The 19,241-nt window shown below is 33.9% G+C and overlaps 1 protein-coding gene and 1 pseudogene across 1 annotated transcript; one reads left to right on the forward strand and one right to left on the reverse strand.

The window, feature by feature from the left end:
* Nucleotides 1-19,241, forward strand: part of LOC112732607 (aquaporin NIP6-1-like) — a 93,943-nt pseudogene that overhangs the window by 39,609 nt on the left and 35,093 nt on the right.
* Nucleotides 11,031-12,182, reverse strand: LOC112737124 (uncharacterized). Its single transcript, XM_025786897.3, has 2 exons — nucleotides 11,901-12,182; nucleotides 11,031-11,782 (listed from the first exon to the last, which is right to left on the reverse strand). The coding sequence occupies exon 2, from the start codon at nucleotides 11,712-11,714 to the stop codon at nucleotides 11,331-11,333; it is 384 nt and encodes a 127-aa protein (XP_025642682.1). The 5' UTR covers nucleotides 11,715-11,782; nucleotides 11,901-12,182; the 3' UTR covers nucleotides 11,031-11,330.

Below are 19,241 nucleotides of genomic sequence, written 5' to 3' on the forward strand. Positions count from 1 at the left end.
CAGATAAAGCTCCAATTCAAACCCAGAGAACAGGGATAATAAGAAACATTCCTACAAGGGCTGAAATCAAAGAAAAGAAAAGGGTCTGTAGATCAAATCTCAGGGAAACCCTTAATATAGTCCTAAACTGGACTGAAGAAAAAAGAGCAATTTTGGGATATTATCCTATTGCCAAAGAACAGCTAACAAAGCTGGTTATATTTCCAGATGCATCCCCATCGGACACCTATCAGTTTTTCCAGTATGGATTAATTGATACAATTTTAATTTTTAATGATCTAAAAATTATTAGTGAGTTTCCTGCAGGATTCGTTGATGCAGTAAAGAGATTTAAAAATATGATTGACAACGTAAATCCAAGGGATATATCCCTAAAATTTACGAACAGTCAACCTATTTTTAATGAAGAAGAAGAATGCTTGGTTCCAGCACACCAAGTAATATTCATGTCCGTCTTCCCAGGAAATTTTCAACCAATTGATCAAGTTCAAGATTTAACAATCTACAGTCATGAAGGAAGGCTAGCCAGCACACTAGCAAGGGTCTTCGAAAGAACTCAAAAGATAACAAGGGAATCTCACACAAGAATTAATTATAAAAGCAGAAATACTTTGCTTGTGTCTAGTAAAAGGAATGAAATTGAAGAAAGAGAGATGAGACTCTTAGTGGAATTTGAATCAGCATTCTACAGCTTATCTGGACTCTTAGAAAAGCTCCCTGAAGGGATAAAAAGGAATCTCTGCTATTTGATAAAAGACAGAGAAGACCACAAGTGCCAGCTATGCGTCTCAGAGTTATCTGAAGAAAGCAATAATAAAACGGAATCAACCCACATGATAAAGGAAGAAGACAACGCATCTGAAGGTCACATAATGAAAGAGGAAGACAGCACATCTGAAGCATCTCTCAACATTATTGCATAATGACGTAAGCGCTTAGGTCATAGAGCACCAACAATGTAGCTGGTGCAAGATAATAAACAATGACGTAAGCAATGACGTCATAAGAAGGGTAAGGATGGGAATTGTCCATCAGACCCAACCATTATAAATAGGTTGCTTAGGCAATTGTAGAAGGCATCAGAAAATAGAAAGCAGGAGGCTAAGAGTACTCATATGCTAGGAGAGCAAGGAGGAAGCAGCCGAGGCGATTCTATAGTCTGAGGAAGAATCCCCTTAGGGAAAAATAGTTCTAAACTCCCCTCTGGAGTTAGTATATACAATCTCCCCTCTGGAGATAAAAACCTCTTATGTAAAATATACTGAATAAAGGAAGTTTTTCTCCAGAAAGGTACATCTTCATTCTAGTCTTTCAGTTATGAATTATTTAGAAAGTTTAGAATTAACAGAAGAATCTGATTATTATAGATTAACTGCTTTATTAGATAATGAAAAGCAAGCTGTTCTAAAAACAGAATTAAATCTCAAATCAAATGAAAATTTTAATAAACAAAATCTTTTAAAAGAAGTTTTTAACAGAAAAAATATAATATACTATGGAAAAATTCAACTTGAAGCTCCTATAAAAATAAAATCTGCCAATGGAGAACTTGAAATAGCTTTGATAAATAATGAAGAATTGAGTAAACAGATTGAGAAAATTAAAGATCAACAAAAAAGATCTAAAATTGGATGGATTCATATTAGTACTATACAAGTTTTAATTAAATCTACATATATGAAAGGAATTAATTCACCAATAAGTTTAGCAATCTGTGACAAAAGAATTACTGATGACCCAATAGATCAAATAATTGGAATTGTTCATGGAAATTTGGCAAACGTAAATGTTAAATTTAATGCCCATCTTGGATATGCTATACCTTTATCAACTGAAAATCTTGGAAGATCTGTAAGTTTGGCTTATAAATTTCATAGAAAGAATCTAATGGAACAAGATGATGAACCATTTTCAATTACATATGCAATAAATTATGCTTTAACAAATAGCCATCATAGTATAATATTTAAAAACAGAGAAAGAATTTATGTCGATGAATTATTTCAGAAAATTGTAAAAACAGAAATACCAAAAATTCAGTTCTATTACTAAAAGAACCATCAGGAAAATTGGTTTCATCAAATTTTCAAATAAGAGAATCTAAAATTAATAGTCCTTTAAGTTTATCTAAGTTAAAGATTAAAGAAGAAAATTCTGAAATAAAAGAACTAACAAAAAAGGTCGAAAAATTAAATGAAACCCTAAATACTAAATTATGACAATAAATAAAGAAGAAATATATGTAACTTATCAAGATAAGAAACAAGAGCTCTTTGAAAGAGAAAATCGTTTGAATTATTTGCAATTTTCTGAAATAAATCAAAGAGCATTTGAAGCTCTAAAAACAATCTATGAAAAGTTAAAAAAAGAAGTTGAAGAGTTAGAAAAATTAATAGAATCTCTAGAAAATAGTGATGAAGCGATGATAGAATTTGCAGAAATTCTAAAATAAATAATGAAGCATGCAAAGATTGAAAGACCAGAAAATAAAATAAAAAGAAAAAGAGCGAAAAATCTAAAAAGTAAAATAAAGGAGTATAAAAGGGAATTGAATAATCTTCAGATCGAAATTGATGACCTCATAATAAAAAGGATAGAAATAAGAATAAATATAAACAAGTTGGAGTTAAACTTAAAAAATTTATAAATGCCTGGAAAACCATATTATGACTTAAAAGAATTAAAGCTGTTAAAAGAAAAAATGGAAAATGAGGTTGAAAAATTAAAAAGATATTTAGAAACAACAGAAAGTATAGAAATAAAAGAAGTTGTTGAAGATTTGAGAAAATATATTCAAGAAAAAGACAAACAAATAAAAAATTTTATAAACAATAAACCATGCAAAAAAGACTATTATAAACTAAAACAAGATTGAAAAACTATAAAAATCAGAATTATAAAAGTAACATTTTCAATTCTATACAAATTATAAACTTATTCGAAGTAAAAGTAAAAATTGGTATCAGAGCCAAGTTAACGATTAAGGGTAACACTTTCTCTTTAAGCAACACTTTTAGTGATACGCTTTTAAACCAAATAAAAACAAAAATCTGTAAATCTGTACCAAAATGCATCTGTACACTAGATGGACCCATATTGTTATTGTGTTATGAATTATGATATATGAATTAGCAGCTTTTTGAAAAAAAGACACAACTTTCTTTCCACCCCCTCAATTTATTAATGAGAGATATTTATATTCTCGCTAAGCTACCAAAAACACAGATGGGAGGGAAGGATTATGTGATGCACGAGTATACCGTGGACACACGTCAACGATGCATGCCCCACCATTTCGCGATCAACGTCCCTAAAGCACAGTGTATATTCAATCCAACGGTTTAAACGGATTCTTCTTTACTGTATAGTGTAGAGTAGCGTATTTGTTTCATGTGTACACCATGACCCATGATTTAGCATCACACTGGGACAGGTTTTTAGTGGGACGAGTTCTTGAGCGGAGCAAAACAGAATCGGGTTTAGATGCTATCCGTCTTTACTCATCCTAGTATATATATATATACACCATGACCCATGATTCAGCATCACACTGGGATAGGTTTTTAGTGGGACGAATTCTTGAGCGGAGTGAAACAGGACCGGGTTTAGATGCTATCCGTCTTTACTCATCCTAGTGTATATATATATATATATATATATATATATATATATATATATATATATATATATATATATATATATATATATATATATATATATATATATTTGAAAACAAAAGAGCTCAACATAGTAGAGTGAAGCAAACAGAAAAAGATATCTAAAACAGACAAGCCACTCTAGAAAGTAACACAAAACAAAAAACTCCCCCTGTCCTTTCCGGCATAGCCATCAACAACATGAAGAGAGTGTACTCCTCCACTCGTCGCAGTTAAACATGGACATATTGATGATTTTCTCAACACCTCTGCTTTTATTCTGAAATATCCTCCTATCCTTTCCATCCAAATGTTCCAAATGATCGCACAAAAGCACCTTAACCGCTGCTTCCAGTCCTCCTTCTTGCGCGGCTCTTTTGTCCAACTTAAAAAATGGTCCTTCATAACTTCCGGAAGAGACCATAGTCGGCCAAACACAGATATCCAAGCACTCCATACCTGCCAAGCAAAATCGCAGCCAAGAAACAAGTGGTGGACCTGCTCAACATCCTTGTTACATAGAACACAACTCTTATCATCCTGATTGAGTATCCCAAGCCGGCTTAGCCTCTCCTTGGTATTCACCCTGCCTGTCAAGACAAACCAAGTGAACAGCTCCACTCTTGATGGGACTAAACCTTTCCAATGGTGTTAGTGAAGCTGTAACTGGTGATATCCTCTGATAGAATTCCTTCTTGTACCACCTGCACAAAAAAGTTAGTCGAAAAAATACAAAGTCTATCATATTTCCACACCACTCTATCCTCTCTATTAGATACTAGTCTTACAGGTCTCAAAGCCTCATGTAACTGACTCAGAAGATCCAACTCCCACTGAAACAGCTCCCGCCTCCATAGAAAGTTCCAAACCCACTCTAACCCATCCCAAAACTCACAATCTCCAATAACCGAACCACACTGGTTTGAAACAGAGAAGAGCCTGGGGAACCGATCTTTCAGAGCTCCACCATGTAACCATACATCCTCCCAAAACCTAGTCCGACGACCCTCACCAATCTCCATGGACAAACTTGTAATCATCTTATCTCTTATATTTTGCTCCTTTATCTGTTGTTGGCATATATCTCCTTCCAAGGTCCTCCTTTAGTAGGTAATACTTGAGCGGACAATAATTCATTCGCCTTCAGATTATTACAAGAACAGACCACCTTTTTTCACAGTGGGCACTCTTCCTTCGCGAATTGCCACCACCACTTAAACAACAGGGCGGTGTTCCGAAGCATAGCGTCTCCAACTCCCAACCCTCCTAGCCTCTTTGGAGCCTGCACCAATTCCCATCTTACCAGAGCCATCCCATTCCTCCCATCCTCCTTGCTCCATAGGAATCTTCTCTGTAAGGAAATCAACTTCTCAGCAACAGCCTTCGGCATCTTATACAAGCTCAGATAATACACCGGCAGGCTATTTAGAACTGATTTGATAAGCACCAACTTCTCAGCTTTGTTAAGCACCTTAGCTTTCCAAAGGCTTAGTTTCTCCTCTACCTTGTCGATTATAGGCTTCCAAGTCTTTACTAGCCTTGGGTTTGCTCCTAAGGGGACCCCAAGGTATCTAACTGGGAGAGTACCTGACTTACAACCCCACAAGCTACACATACGTTGAACCCATTGCTCATCACAATTGATTGGAGTCAGACTGGACTTATCAAAATTAATACTGAGCCCGGACATCAACTCAAACCATCGTAGCAGCCGCTTGTAGTTCTTCATGGTCTCATCTTCCGGCGGGCAAAACAGGATAGTGTCATCCGCAAACTGAAGGTGTGAAAGCTCCACCCTGTCTCTACCAACCATCAATGGAGAGATACGCCTGTTCCTGACTACCTCCCCAACCATCCTATGCAGGACATCCACAACCAGCACAAACAAGAAAGGAAAGAGGGGGTCTCCTTGTCTCAAACCCCTTCCCATTTTGAATGGTATAAACGGCGAGCCATTTATCAAGACTGACATAGAAGCTGTGGTTACACACTCCATAACCCATGTCCTCCACCTGCATCCAAACCCCATGTTTTCTAACACAATATCCACAAAGCTCCACTTGACTCAGTCGTAAGATTTTTGGAAATCCAGCTTGATTATGGCTGCCTCCTTATTCCTCCTTTTAAGCCAGTGAACCATTTCGCACGCTATTAGAGCCCCATTATGAATCTTTCTGCCCTTTACAAAAGCACTCTGAGTCTCCCCTACTAACCTCGGCATTACTGATCTCATCCTCCTAACTAACACCTTCGAGATAACCTTGTACACACACCCAACCATACTAATGGGTCTCAGGTCTTTAATCTCCTTCGCACCAATAAACTTAGGTGCCAATGCTACCCAAGTTATATTTGACTCCGCCAGTAACCTAGACGTCTGAAAGAATCCCATTACCGCTGTCGTAAAGTCAGACCCAATCTCATTCCAACATCTCTTAATAAAATTCATGTTGTATCCATCACAACCTGGCGCCTTAGAAGACTCACAATCCCATACCGCCGCTCTAATCTCTTCGGTCGAAGGCAATGTCTCCAAGGTTACAGAGTCTACCTCCTCTATCCTCTCTACTGGACCATCTCTGAACCCCAACACCGTAGAATCTTCCTGATAATAAAGTTCTTTGTAAAACTCTCTAATAGCTATTTTTATTCTCATTTGGTTCCTTACCAGTCTGCCATTAACGACCAAAGAATCAATCCTGTTATTTCTTCTTCTTGCCGACGTCATATTGTGGAAATACCTTTTGTTCTTGTCCATATCCTTCGCATGCCGAGACCGAGACATCTGCTTCCAGTGAATTTCATTCCTCACATACCACCTCTCATAGCAAGTAATTCACTACAAGAAACATCGTTAAAATCGACGGCCAAATCGACGGCTAGGCCGTCGATAATATTAAAAATCGACGGCAAAATAGACGGCAAAGATGGTCGCTATTAAGTTTGTCGATTTTTTAAAATTCTAATAAAATCGACGGCTTGTCCAGCCGTCGATAATAATTTAATAAAATTGACAACATTTCCGTCTATAATATGAGTTTGGAAATTTTACCTTCTTACTAAAATCGACAACGTTTCTGTCGATATTTGATTCATAGGAAAGTTATAACTAGCGCTTTTCTCTTAGCCTCCATAGTTCCATCATACACTCCATTACCTACCAAATCATCCACCTTCTTGATTTCTTCCTCCAGCTTCAGAATCTTGTTGTTCATCTTCCCAAAATTGACCTTATGCCATCTCCCCAAAGGACCCGTCAACGCCTTCAATTTATCTGTGAACTGCATCTCCCCTAAACATCTCCATTCCTCCTTGACCATTCTAAGAAAACCTTCGTGTGTAAATCATGAATCAAGGCTACGGAAAGGCCTAGGACCTCGACGCATCGTTTTATCTTCCACTATTATAGGGCAGTGATCTGACAAACCCCTTGGACCGCCCCTTAACCGAGTCTCAGGAAACTCTTCTAGCCATTCCACACTCACCATAGCTCTATTTATATGACTGCATGATCGGCCACAAAACCAAGTATACTTGCGATCAGTGAGTGGCAGATCCACTAGGTGCATATCCTGTATCCAAATCTTGAACTCTTCCGTAGCCAGATATAGACTAGTAGCATCTTTTCGTTCTTCCACATTCACAATTTTATTAAAGTCTCCTATAAAACAGGAAGGAACCTGACATAAGCCAGCTATGTAGTTCAACTCCTCCCACACATGACTCTTCTTCTCTCTACTATATAATTTAATATATAATATGTGTAATATATATAAAATAATTAGTAAAATGATTGATAATATTGTATCATATTAAAAATTTTACTTTAATTTATGTTATATATGTGATGATGGTTATATAAATTTTGAAATTTAATTTTATTTATTAGATTTTAATAATTATAGGGGCGGGTAGGGGCAGAGCGGTACCCGCAGGAACAGGTTAGGATTTAACTTTTTACTACCCACGAATAAGAGCGGGATAAATTTTATGTGAGTTATTGTAGGGCGGGACAAGATCGGATAGAGAAAAAACCCGCCCCTACCCACTCCGTTGCCACTCCTACCAATATGATGTCAACATAATGGTTATCCTATCCCATGTTGCATTATTAATTTTTTACAGTTATATTTTTTTATCATTATATTTTTTTTTCTAAACTTTGAACGAAGAAAAATGATAATAAATTAAATGTTTCATAAATTATTCTATCTAATTTATTATCAAATAAATATAAAATTTTCATTTTATTTTTATCATTTATCTTATATAAAATAATTTTGAATTTCACTTTACTAGTATCAAAATTTAATTAATGACAATAACTTTAGACTTTAGAATTTTTATCAAAGAATAAAAGTAATTAATGACAATAATTTTAGACTTTAGAATTTTTATCAAAGAATAAAAGTCATTTCAATTTAAAATGCCTATACATTAAATATGCTGGTTCTCTATTATATGTCAACAATTAGCAATAATAACACTAGATTTTAAATCATCGAAAATAATTAAATTGTTGATTAATTACTCTTGTGAAAAACTAAATACTAAAAGTAGTTAGGTAGAATAGGTAGATTATCATACAAGAATTAATTCATACATATATTATATATATATATATATATATATGGTTTGTTTATTTATCAATTTAGTTATATAAAAAATAATATACAAAAATGTTTATTTGAAGAGTGAAGTTAAATAAAAAATAAAGATTAATCTATAAGATGTTTTTTCTCGTTATAATTAATAATGGCCACTATTTCAGTTTCTAGGTACATCAATTTGGATATTTGCTAGACATTTACTGTTGCGATTATTATGATCTATCATTTTATTATAAACTTTTTTAAATACCTATATAATAGTTATAGAATAGTAGAGCTTTATTAAATTATAGAAATAAAATTATATTGTGTTACTAATGTCCAGCGAATTATTCTATAGAAGTGGCTACCACTTTTTAATAAATAATCTAAACTTATTTATGCTATTTATAGTCTTAAATTAATTTGTTAAGTAGCTCAAGGCTTTAGCTTTGTCACCTTAGCAAGGAACCTATAATAACCAAGCATGCAAGTGCTAACAATATCTAACATGCATTACGTTTCAAAACAATGCTGGTTATCACTTTTCTCCTCTTGTTCCTTCACTGGTTCCACACCCTCCTTTATGCAAAAATTTATCATCTTAAATTCAAGAAAGGAAATAACAATAGGCCCAAAATTTCTTATTGGAGACAACATACCCTTCTAATGGCTCAGTCAAAACTTCTATTTTGTAAGTAGAGAGTCTCAATAAAATAAAATAATAATAGATTGGTATTTAAATTAAAAAAAAATACCTCCTTAATGAGCTGCTCAATTTCCTTCCCCTTCTTTGACCTTCCATCCCTTCACTTTCTTTCTCAAAATTCCAAAATCTTTCCATCAAACAAATTTCATTCATTATATGCTATTGAAATATATACTATTTGAGAATTATCAAACAAAATATACCTAAAGTTTATAACAATTGCTTGAATAAATGCTAAATAGCTGAAGGAACTGAATATTATTGGCAATAAGATAAAAGGAATACGTAAACCTAAACCATAACATCTATATCCCTAACGCTACTAACTATTAACATAACTGAAAAAAAAAAAGGCCTAACTATGAGATATCCTTAAATTTGAGTCTTTCAGCACCCTTCTTGTAAATGCTATTTGAATCAACATTTTGATTTTTCTCATTAAGATATGCTAAATATAAATTTTAGCTTATTTTTAAAACAACTAAAATGGTTATTTGGTCAACTTTATCATATAAATACAATAACAATTATAGCATTAAAAAGGATAAGGATCACCTTATGAACAAAATTTATATAGTTAAATTCATTTTAAAATCTTTTTTTGTTGTTCTTTCTCACTGTTGCTCTCATAATAGCAAATAAAAGGCTTTGTGAAAAAAAAAAATAATAAAAAACAAAAGAAAAAAGCATACATATAATAAGAAACAAAGTATTTACTATTTAGTGATTTTGTGTCTGTTTTGCAATTAGGATGTCGGTTTAATGTTTTTAGTTGTGGGTCTAGTTTGAGGAACATTTGTAAATGTACAGTTAGTTTTAGAAATACTATAGAATCAAATTTTATATGTTCATTTTTTTTAAGGAGATTAAACATCAATATAATAAAAAAATTAATTAATTAATCTATTTATATACTAAGTAAATTAACTCCTCATAAATATGTATTAAATTTTTTATAAATAAACTATACATAAATACAATAAAATAGATAATGTACACAATCCGAGCTTTACACTAGTGTATATATATATATATATATAAAATAAGGTAGATCAAGATAGGCCTAAGTATTGGTGGTTGTGCTTGTGTGTTACCCTTTCTAATTCACTATTCAAAAATTCTTGGGAGTATAAAGCCTCAATCTTGAAGGTAACTGAAGAGTCCCTTTTTTGACCTTGAAGTGTGTTGAACTTGTGAAATGGTAATTCATTGTTCTCATCCTTCTCAATCAAGAAACTACTCTTGGAAGATGCAACCATTGTACAAAGCAAAACCCTGTTGGTAGGACACAACAGAAGTTACACTCAAAGAATATATGCCAAATCCAACCATCAGAAGCAAACTAAAAGTCCAATCACCTCTTATATAATAAACCTCAGATTACATGCACTGGTGTGCTTATGAGTGAGTGACAAAAAAGAAAAAAATGGGGTGGTTCTACACAAAGAAGAAAAAGCACAAGAGTGCAGAATGGAAGCAGGAACGCACTGTTTCTTTTTCTCCAACTCTCCATTTGCTCATGCTACTTGCCATTGTCATTAGCTTGTTATGGCTTTCCCATTTCAGGGATTTCATTTTCAACCAGTAGAATAACAAGCTGCAATGTCTCCTTTGAATGCAGGCATTTTGCACATGATGTTGCTTTTGTTGATTTATTATAGTAAATGCTTTGAAGTTTGAACCACTCTTAACCCCACAAAATTCTTATGTTACTCTACTACACAAACTAGAATTCTAGCTTTGGATTCAACTTTTGTTGGGAATTTTCTCTTCTTGTTTACTATACTACACTTGTGGAAGGTTGGAAAATGAACTCCATGTAAAAGAACATTGTTCATATGAAGGGAGGTTTAACTACCTAACAAGTCAATGCTTTGTTCTTGCTTTTTGTTCCTGTAATCTTGTTGGATCAATAAGTTCAAGTGAGAAGTTTTGCAAATTCATAGAATGACTGAAGTAAGTCTCACTCTATGATCTCAGATTATTTTATTGCATCCTTTTATCACTTTTAAGTTTTTTCACCTTAAAAGAAGCAAACCCATGTTACTATGTTAGGAAGGACAAACAATATGAATATTTTGGGAATTGAAAACTCTAATTTTCTTTATCACCAATCACTCGGTGTTCTTCATAATAATTTCCAATAACTTCAGACTGAACTAGTGAAGAATATACATACAAAAGCACCTTCTACACTATCCATATAACAAAACAAAATACAACCTCCTAAAAAAAAAAAAAAAAAAAAAAAACAAGCATCTAAAGTAGGAGTTCCAAATCAAACTAACCAACCAACCAAGATAGTTGGTTCAAGTAATAATAATATATGTATGCTTGATTCCCCTTGAATTGTCTTTAAGTGGTTTGGACTTAAAATCAAACAAACCAGTTATCATGAAAGATGGATTGATATTGCATCAATATAAGCAACACAACAATCAAGGCAGCCACACCCCATGGCGAGCTCCCCTCCGAGGATCCCTGGGTGGTTCTCCGGCGTCTGTCCCAACCGGAGAACCACTCAGTGTTTTCCATTGATGACAACCAACGAACTATGAGTATAAGCACAACTGGAGTGTCAAATTGTAACCACCCCAATTGCACTTGAGCACTTTCAACAACTTCTTCATATGAAAAGTACCATGAAACTCCAAGGAAGATTAGGATCAGTGCTAGGATCAGCAGAACAGGATATGGCAGGGGGTTCAGAGTGAACCCATCAAAAACAGAGGATCCTCTGTTTCTATCACCATAAGCCATTGAAATTTTTATGACCCTTTTGAGTATATTACACTTCAGAACTTGAAAAAGTTAACAGCTTGCAAAATCTGCATCAAATATTAGAGGATGTTAGCAGTTGATGGCACTTATTTATTTATTTATTTAACATCTTTTACCAACAGAAGAACCAAATATATGACTTTTGTGATTTGGTACGTTACTTACTTTTTGAGCTGAATTTGTGCTCTATGATACTCCAATCTTCACTGTCTGATCTTTGGAACCAGAAATGCTGTTTGTGTTTGTCTTTAGCAGAAAACTTAGTTGGTAGTTCATATAAATATTAGGAAGGAAATTAGTATTCTAAATAAAGTTATTAACTTTTGTTGTACAAATAATATTACTCCTAAGTTCTTAGGAGTATGATTATTTTTTCAATACATGGGAGATTGTAAAGAGGTACAGCCGTACAGCATGCAAAACAAGGGTGATAAGGTTGATGTGGGTATATATTAAATAAATCAGTGTTACTGATTTATTGAATTGATTTTGACTTGGTCGGTTTGAAATTTGAATACCAATGTTTTTAATTATGAGAGTTGCCCCTGCCTCTATGCTAAAATGAAGACCAGTTTCAAGTCACATGAAATTGACATGGACAAAAATGACAATAGCATGTATTAAGAGGTTAGTTGAATAGTTCACTTGGTCAAGATATTTATTTTTTTGTGGGGGTCACCGGTCACAGCATCCTATGAAATTATCACTTTCTTTCTTCCTTCCCTCTTTTCGTTTGGTGTACTGGTTCAAGAATTAATTTTTATTATCATCAATATTATTTTTAGGAATATAATATTTAGAAATGAAATTATTTAGTATATAAAATTTTTATATTTGATTGTAAAATTTAATGTTTTAAAATATTATGTGATAATTTTAAGAATGACTAAATTTTTGTTTAGTTGAATTTAAATTTTTGATCATATTATATAATATGTCAAAATTATTTTTAAGTATTTAAATTAAAATATTAATGACTAAAAATTAAATATAAATTTAATTAAATATTATTTTTTGAATTTATAAAATATTTTTAATAATAAATTTATTAAAATATTTCTATTAATAAATATTTATTTAAAATTATTATTAATTCTAATTTTTTTAAATTTATTATTTTTAATAACAAATATCTTTAGCTGAAATTTACTAAAATATCCTTAATAACAAATATTTTTAATTAAATTATTATTGATTCTAAATTTTTTTTAAAATTTATTACAATATTTCTAATATTAAATATCTTTATTTAAATTATTATTGATTCTTAATTTTTTAAAATATACTAAAATATCCCTAATAACAAATATCTTTAGTTAAAATTATTATTGATTCTATATTTTTTAAATTTATTAAAATACTCCTAATATTAAATATCTTTAGTTAAATTATTATTGATTCTAAAATTTTTTAAATTTACTAAAATATCCTTAATAATAAATATCTTTAGTTAAAATTATTATTGATTCTAATTTTTTTTAAATTTACTAAAATACCCCTAATATTAAATATATTTAATTAAAATGAACACAAAATAGTTATCTAAATTTTTTAAAATCCCATAATTCATAATTCCTCTCATAATCCATAATTGAACTTATATAAAACACATCTCAACGATTCTAACCACATATGTATTAAAAAGTTTTACTATTATCCAAATTAAAGTTACAAAGAAGTCTCAAAAGTTAAAATTTACTAGCAAGACATACATGCACAACTCTTGTGCAAGAACTCAAACACATCAATAAAATGAAATAAATATTACAATAGACAGCCTCATACATAGAAAAATCAAACAGGCAATAACTCTCATATTCTATTTAGAATTCATTTTGTCAAACAACAAAAAGAAAACATTAAAATATTTAACTAAAAGACATTCAAATTTTGTAAATCAATTCAAGTATGCAATACATATTATTAATCAAAACTAAGCCAATAGATATAAACAATCAACCATATAAAATAACATAGTATTTAACGATATTTATCAAAAGAAACAGAGTATCTACCACACCTAAAACTTGAGATTCACCTTAATAATAACATTTATTATATACATAGAAAACGGGATTGACAGAAAAAAAAAGCAGTGGATAAGAAATGGGCACATCAATTTTTCCCTACAATCCATGCTATGAAGCTCGTCAAGGATTCATTTGGACTTTTACTTCTATATTATAATTCTTTTAATTTAATAGTAATAAAAAGTTAATCTAAGATAGTAGTCAGATACAACAGCCAAAATCAGAAGTTAACAACTTATTGATTCTAGTTTTTTGAAATGAATGCAAATCATCATCATCATTATTGTTTGAAATGAAATGAACTCCCTTCCCTTTTATTTTAATATGAAAATAACTCAGTTTTTTCAGTGTCCTGTTTGCTTTTAAAAAATGTTCATGAACTTAACCATTTAACAAGTAACAGAAAAGTAATTATCCTATATCTAAAACTAAAGATAATAATAAAAGAAGGCAGAAAAATAGAACAAGAATTAGCATGTTTTTGAAGAGATTGATTTCAGGCATAAATGAAAACGAAGTAGCAATTAGGAACTTTACTACTACTACTATTATGCAAATATACGACATAAAAAAAAGAAAAAAAAAATCAATAAACAGTGTATAAATTAAGGACACAAATATACTTGAGGAATATGTGCTATATCATGAATAGAATCAGGAATGGTCTTTATATTTAGCTCACAAAGTTCTAAATACCTCTAAGAGACCTAAAATTTGAAAGATTTTGTGCATAAAACTCGAGGAGAATTGTTTGATGGATTAAAAGCAGAATATTTGAAAGACCACTTGCCCTTCTGCTTTCATATATGAATTTTCGCTTGCCCTATAAATTAAATTCCAAGTTATTTGGCCTTGGCCATAAAGATAGCAGTGCAGTGCAGTGCAACAAGAATATTATGCCGGTGCTAATATCATAAGTTCCTAAACAACAACTACTTCATTTCAACCAACATAAAATCGAATAAGATCTTTAATATGCAACAAGATAAGAAATGAATTTAAATGCTTTACAAGTTATATAAGAAGCTTCTAAATAAGAAAAAGAGTGAACTCAATCCTCCGTTGACATCAAAAGTAATAAATGAAAAATTCAAAACTTCAATACTTATATAACATAAAAGGTAACAGATCAAGTTATATTATACACAAAAAAACAAATTAATATTTGTTATAGTTATAGAGAAAAACGAACTAGGAAAGATGAAGCCTTAAATAGAGGAGGCAGCAGAGCAGCAGACCCAGTGGAGATGAAGAAGATTGAGCAGTCTTTTCAAGCTAAATTAATCATGTAAAAATATGTTTTTGTCAGATTCAAGAAAAGAAGCCATAAGCTTAAACTCTTTATTGAAGCAAATTAAGCATGTAAAAATATGTTTTTGTCATATTCAAACCAAATTAAACATGTTAGAAACAAGAGACTGAGAGAGTAATCTGAAAGGTGTATTATTGAGTTGTGATCGAAAGTACAATATACAAGAGGTATTTATAGCTGCTAAATGAATCAGAGTAATAAAGGCATAGAATCCTATAATTAATATACAGATATACTACATAAATATAGACGATACTAATTGATCCTAATTGATGCTAATGATTCTCTAACATCCCCCCTCAAACTCAAGTGGGAGCTAAGGATACCAACTTGAGTTTGGATAACAAAGTCCGAAAGCGAGTCGGGTGATGAGCTTTCGTGAAGATATCAGCAGTCTGATCCAGTGTCCCAACGGCGATGAGACGAACAGCATCAATAAGGATACGTTGTCGAACAAAGTGACAATCAATCTCAATGTGTTTGGTGCGTTCATGAAACACATCATTATGGGCAATCTGAATAGCACTGCGGTTATCACAAAAAACATCAGTAGGAGACGACTGAGGAGCACCCAGATCTTCGAGAAGCCAACGAACCGAGATAACCTCAGCAGTGGTGTCAGCGAGGGCACGGTACTCAGCTTCTGTGCTTGAGCGAGCAGTGAATGTTTGCTTCTTAGCACGCCAAGAGATGAGAGCGTCGCCAAGAAACAAACAGTAACCAGTAGTAGAACGACGATCAGTGGGATCACCAGCCCAATCAGCATCAGAGTATGCCTGAAGGGTCAAAGAGGAATGGGCAGAAAAATGAAGGCCATGAAATAGAGTGCATTTGACATACCGAAGAATGCGAAGAACTGCCGCATAGTGAGTAGTACGAGGAGCTAACAAGAACTGGCTGAGGACATGAACCGGATAGGCAATGTCTGGTCGGGTGACAGTCAAGTAGACGAGACCTCCAACTAACTGGCGATAAAGTGTCGGATTATCCAAAACAGTGCCATCCATAGGGGTAAATCGAACATTAGGCTCAAGAGGAGTAGACTCAGTGCGACTATCTGTAATCCCAGCGCGAGCAAGAAGATCTGAAGCATACTTAGCCTGAGAGAGATAGATGCCATCATCGGTGGAGATGACCTCAAGACCAAGAAAATACCTGAGAGAACCAAGATCTTTCATCTCAAAGGTACGGTGAAGTGAGGCCTTGAGAGCAGAGATACCATCAACATCATCCCCAGTGATTATCATGTCATCAACATACAAAAGTAGAAGAACAACTCCACGTTCGCTTTTACGAATGAAGAGCGCATTCTCATGAGGGCTAGAAGTAAAACCAAGACTGCATATGGTAGTGCTGAACTTGTCAAACCATTCACGAGGAGCTTGCTTAAGTCCATAAAGTGCCTTGCGAAGGAGACAAACCTTATCAGAAGGACAAGGATATCCCGGAGGTGGTTTCATATAGACTGTCTTTTTTAAATCCCCATTAAGAAATGCATTCTTCACATCCATCTGACTGAGAGACCATTTTTTAACCGCGGCAATGGCAAGAAGAGCTCGAACATACGTAAGGCGAGCGACAGGGGCAAAAGTCTCTTCATAATCAATACCATACTCTTGCGTACAACCTTGAGCAACCAAGCGGGCCTTATAACGGTCAATAGAGCCATCAGAGCGAGTCTTGATCTTGTATACCCATCTACTGCCCACAACTTCCTGATCAGAAGGAGGATCAACCAGATCCCAAGTGTGTGCTTTTTCAAGTGCCTGTAATTCTTCTTGCATTGTTGGTTGCCAATTTGGGTTTGAGGAGGCTTCTCTGAATGTCTTAGGTTCATGTTGATGAAGAATAGTAGAAAATCAATGGTAATCAAGAAGATGAGGAGGTAGATTCCTTACCCTAGAAGAACGAGCGGGAGGAGGAGGCATGACGGTAGGAGCAGGATCATCGTCCGGTCTGGAATCATCGGGAGATGGAGAAGGCGGAGGAACAGGAGGCTGTGGAGGGTCACTCGAGATAGAACCTGTAGAATCATCACTAGGAAAAAGATCAACATTGGGGTTAGTAAACAAAGGTGACTGAGTAGTAGGAATCGACTCAAAGGATGAGAACCGACAAAACATGTGGTGCTCCCAAAAGACAACATGACGAGATATACGAATACGTTTAGAAAGAGGATCCCAACAACGATAACCCTTGTGTTCAATGCCCTAACCAAGAAAACAACACATACGAGCCCGAGGTTCAAGTTTACTATGTTCATGAGGCTGAAGAAGAACAAAACATACACAACCGAAAACTCAAAGAGAACTGTAATTTGGGGGGGTATGAAAAAGACGCTCAAAGGGAGTAACATTACCAAGAACAGAAGAAGGGAGTCTATTGATAACATGAACAGCAGTAAGAACAGCTTCACCCCAAGTACGCTCAGGACACGAAGAGGAAAGGAGCATTGCACGGACGGAGTCAAGAATGTGACGGTGTTTGCGTTCAGCTCTACCATTTTGTTGAGACGTACCAGGACAAGAAAATTCAGACAGAGTACCCTGTTCTGCAAGAAAGGCTAAGAGTTTGGAATCACGGTATTCCATAGCATTATCACGTCGGAAAACCTTAATGGCCTTGGAAAACTGAGTTTTAATCATGGTAGCAAAGTTGATATAGATCTGAGGTAACTCATGGCGATTAGTCATCAAATAAACCCAAGTAAAACGGGAATAATCATCAATGAAAACAACAAAGTATCGAGCTCCGCCCATAGAGGCAGTGGGAGCGGGGGCCCAAACATCAGAGTGAATGAGATCAAAAGGAGAGCAAGCAAGAGATGAATTATTGTGAAAAGATAAAGCAAGTTGTTTGGCAGTTTGGCAAGAAATGCAGTCAAAAGATTCATTCGGAACCTGACCTAAAACACCCTGAGATACAAGAGGACGCAGTTTTCCTAAGGAGGTGTGGGCAAGACGTTGATGCCATAAGTGAAGGGTAGAGGGAGAAGAAGCAGCACAGAGATTTGGTACAGTGACAAACCCCAATTTGACGGTTTGTTTTGTATTGATTTTTGGGGATTTTATCACCTTTTACCCATATTTATTCAAGAAATAGCATGGTTTTGTATATTCTCCTTTAATTGTGCTTGAATGTGAAAACATGCTTTTTAGGACTCAAAATAGCTAAATTTAATTCACCTTGATTCTATTAGATGCCTTGATATGTTTGTTAAGTGATTTAAGGTTTAGAAGGCAAAGATTGGATCAAGGGAATGAAGAAAGAAAGCATGAAAAGTTGGAGAACTCATGAAGAAATGGAAGAACCGGAAAGCTCTCAAGCCGACCTCTTCGCACTTAATTGGCCATAACTTGAGCTACAGAGGTCCAAATGATGCGGTTCCAGTTGGGTTGGAAAGCTAACATCCGGGGCTTCGAAACGATATAAGATTTGCTATGGTTGAACTGCGCATGGTGACGCGTACGCGCATAGTACACGCACGCGCCGTTGCTGCCACCTGGTTCACTTAAAACAAAACGTGGCCAGCGAATTCTAAAGCCTTGTGGGCCCAATCCAACTCATTTCTGATGCTATTTAAGCCAAGGATTGAAGGGGAAATGAAGATACTTTTCATACTTTAGAAGTTAGTTATCATTAGTTTAGTTTTAGCTTAGTTTAGTAATGAGAGTTAGTTTCTAGAGAGAGAAGCTCTCACTTCTCTCTAGAATTAGGATTAGGTTTAGTTCAATAACCTTAGATCTAGATTTTAATCTTTGCTTTCTTCTACTTCTACCTCTCAATTCTTTGTTGTTACATTCATTCTTCTTCCATTCTTTTGTTGTAATTTCCTTTATGTTGTTCTTATGTTTTGTTATAGATCTACTATTGTTCATTACATTTTCTTTCAATTCAATAAGAGGTAATTCATGTAGATCTTGTTTCCTTTAATTGTTGTTGTTAATTCTTTACATTTGATTGTAGTTAGAATTAATTCTTGTTGTTGATTTACTATGTTTTTCTTTTGTGCCTTCCAAGTGTTTGATGAAATGCTTGGTTGGATTTTAGAGTAGAGTTTTATGTTCTTGGCTTGGAAAGGTAACTTAGGAACTCTTGAGTTACTAATGTCCAAGTAATTGATGATTGGGATTCATTGACTCTAGTTCTCACTAATTGAATTAG

This window comes from Arachis hypogaea, chromosome 13 (assembly GCF_003086295.3).
Source record: "Arachis hypogaea cultivar Tifrunner chromosome 13, arahy.Tifrunner.gnm2.J5K5, whole genome shotgun sequence".
Classification (NCBI taxonomy): domain Eukaryota; kingdom Viridiplantae; phylum Streptophyta; class Magnoliopsida; order Fabales; family Fabaceae; genus Arachis; species Arachis hypogaea.

Coding starts and splice junctions, on each gene's coding strand:
- LOC112737124 (XM_025786897.3), bottom strand. CDS start 11,714: ATGGCTTATGGTGATAGAAACAGAGGATCCTCTGTTTTTGATGGGTTC.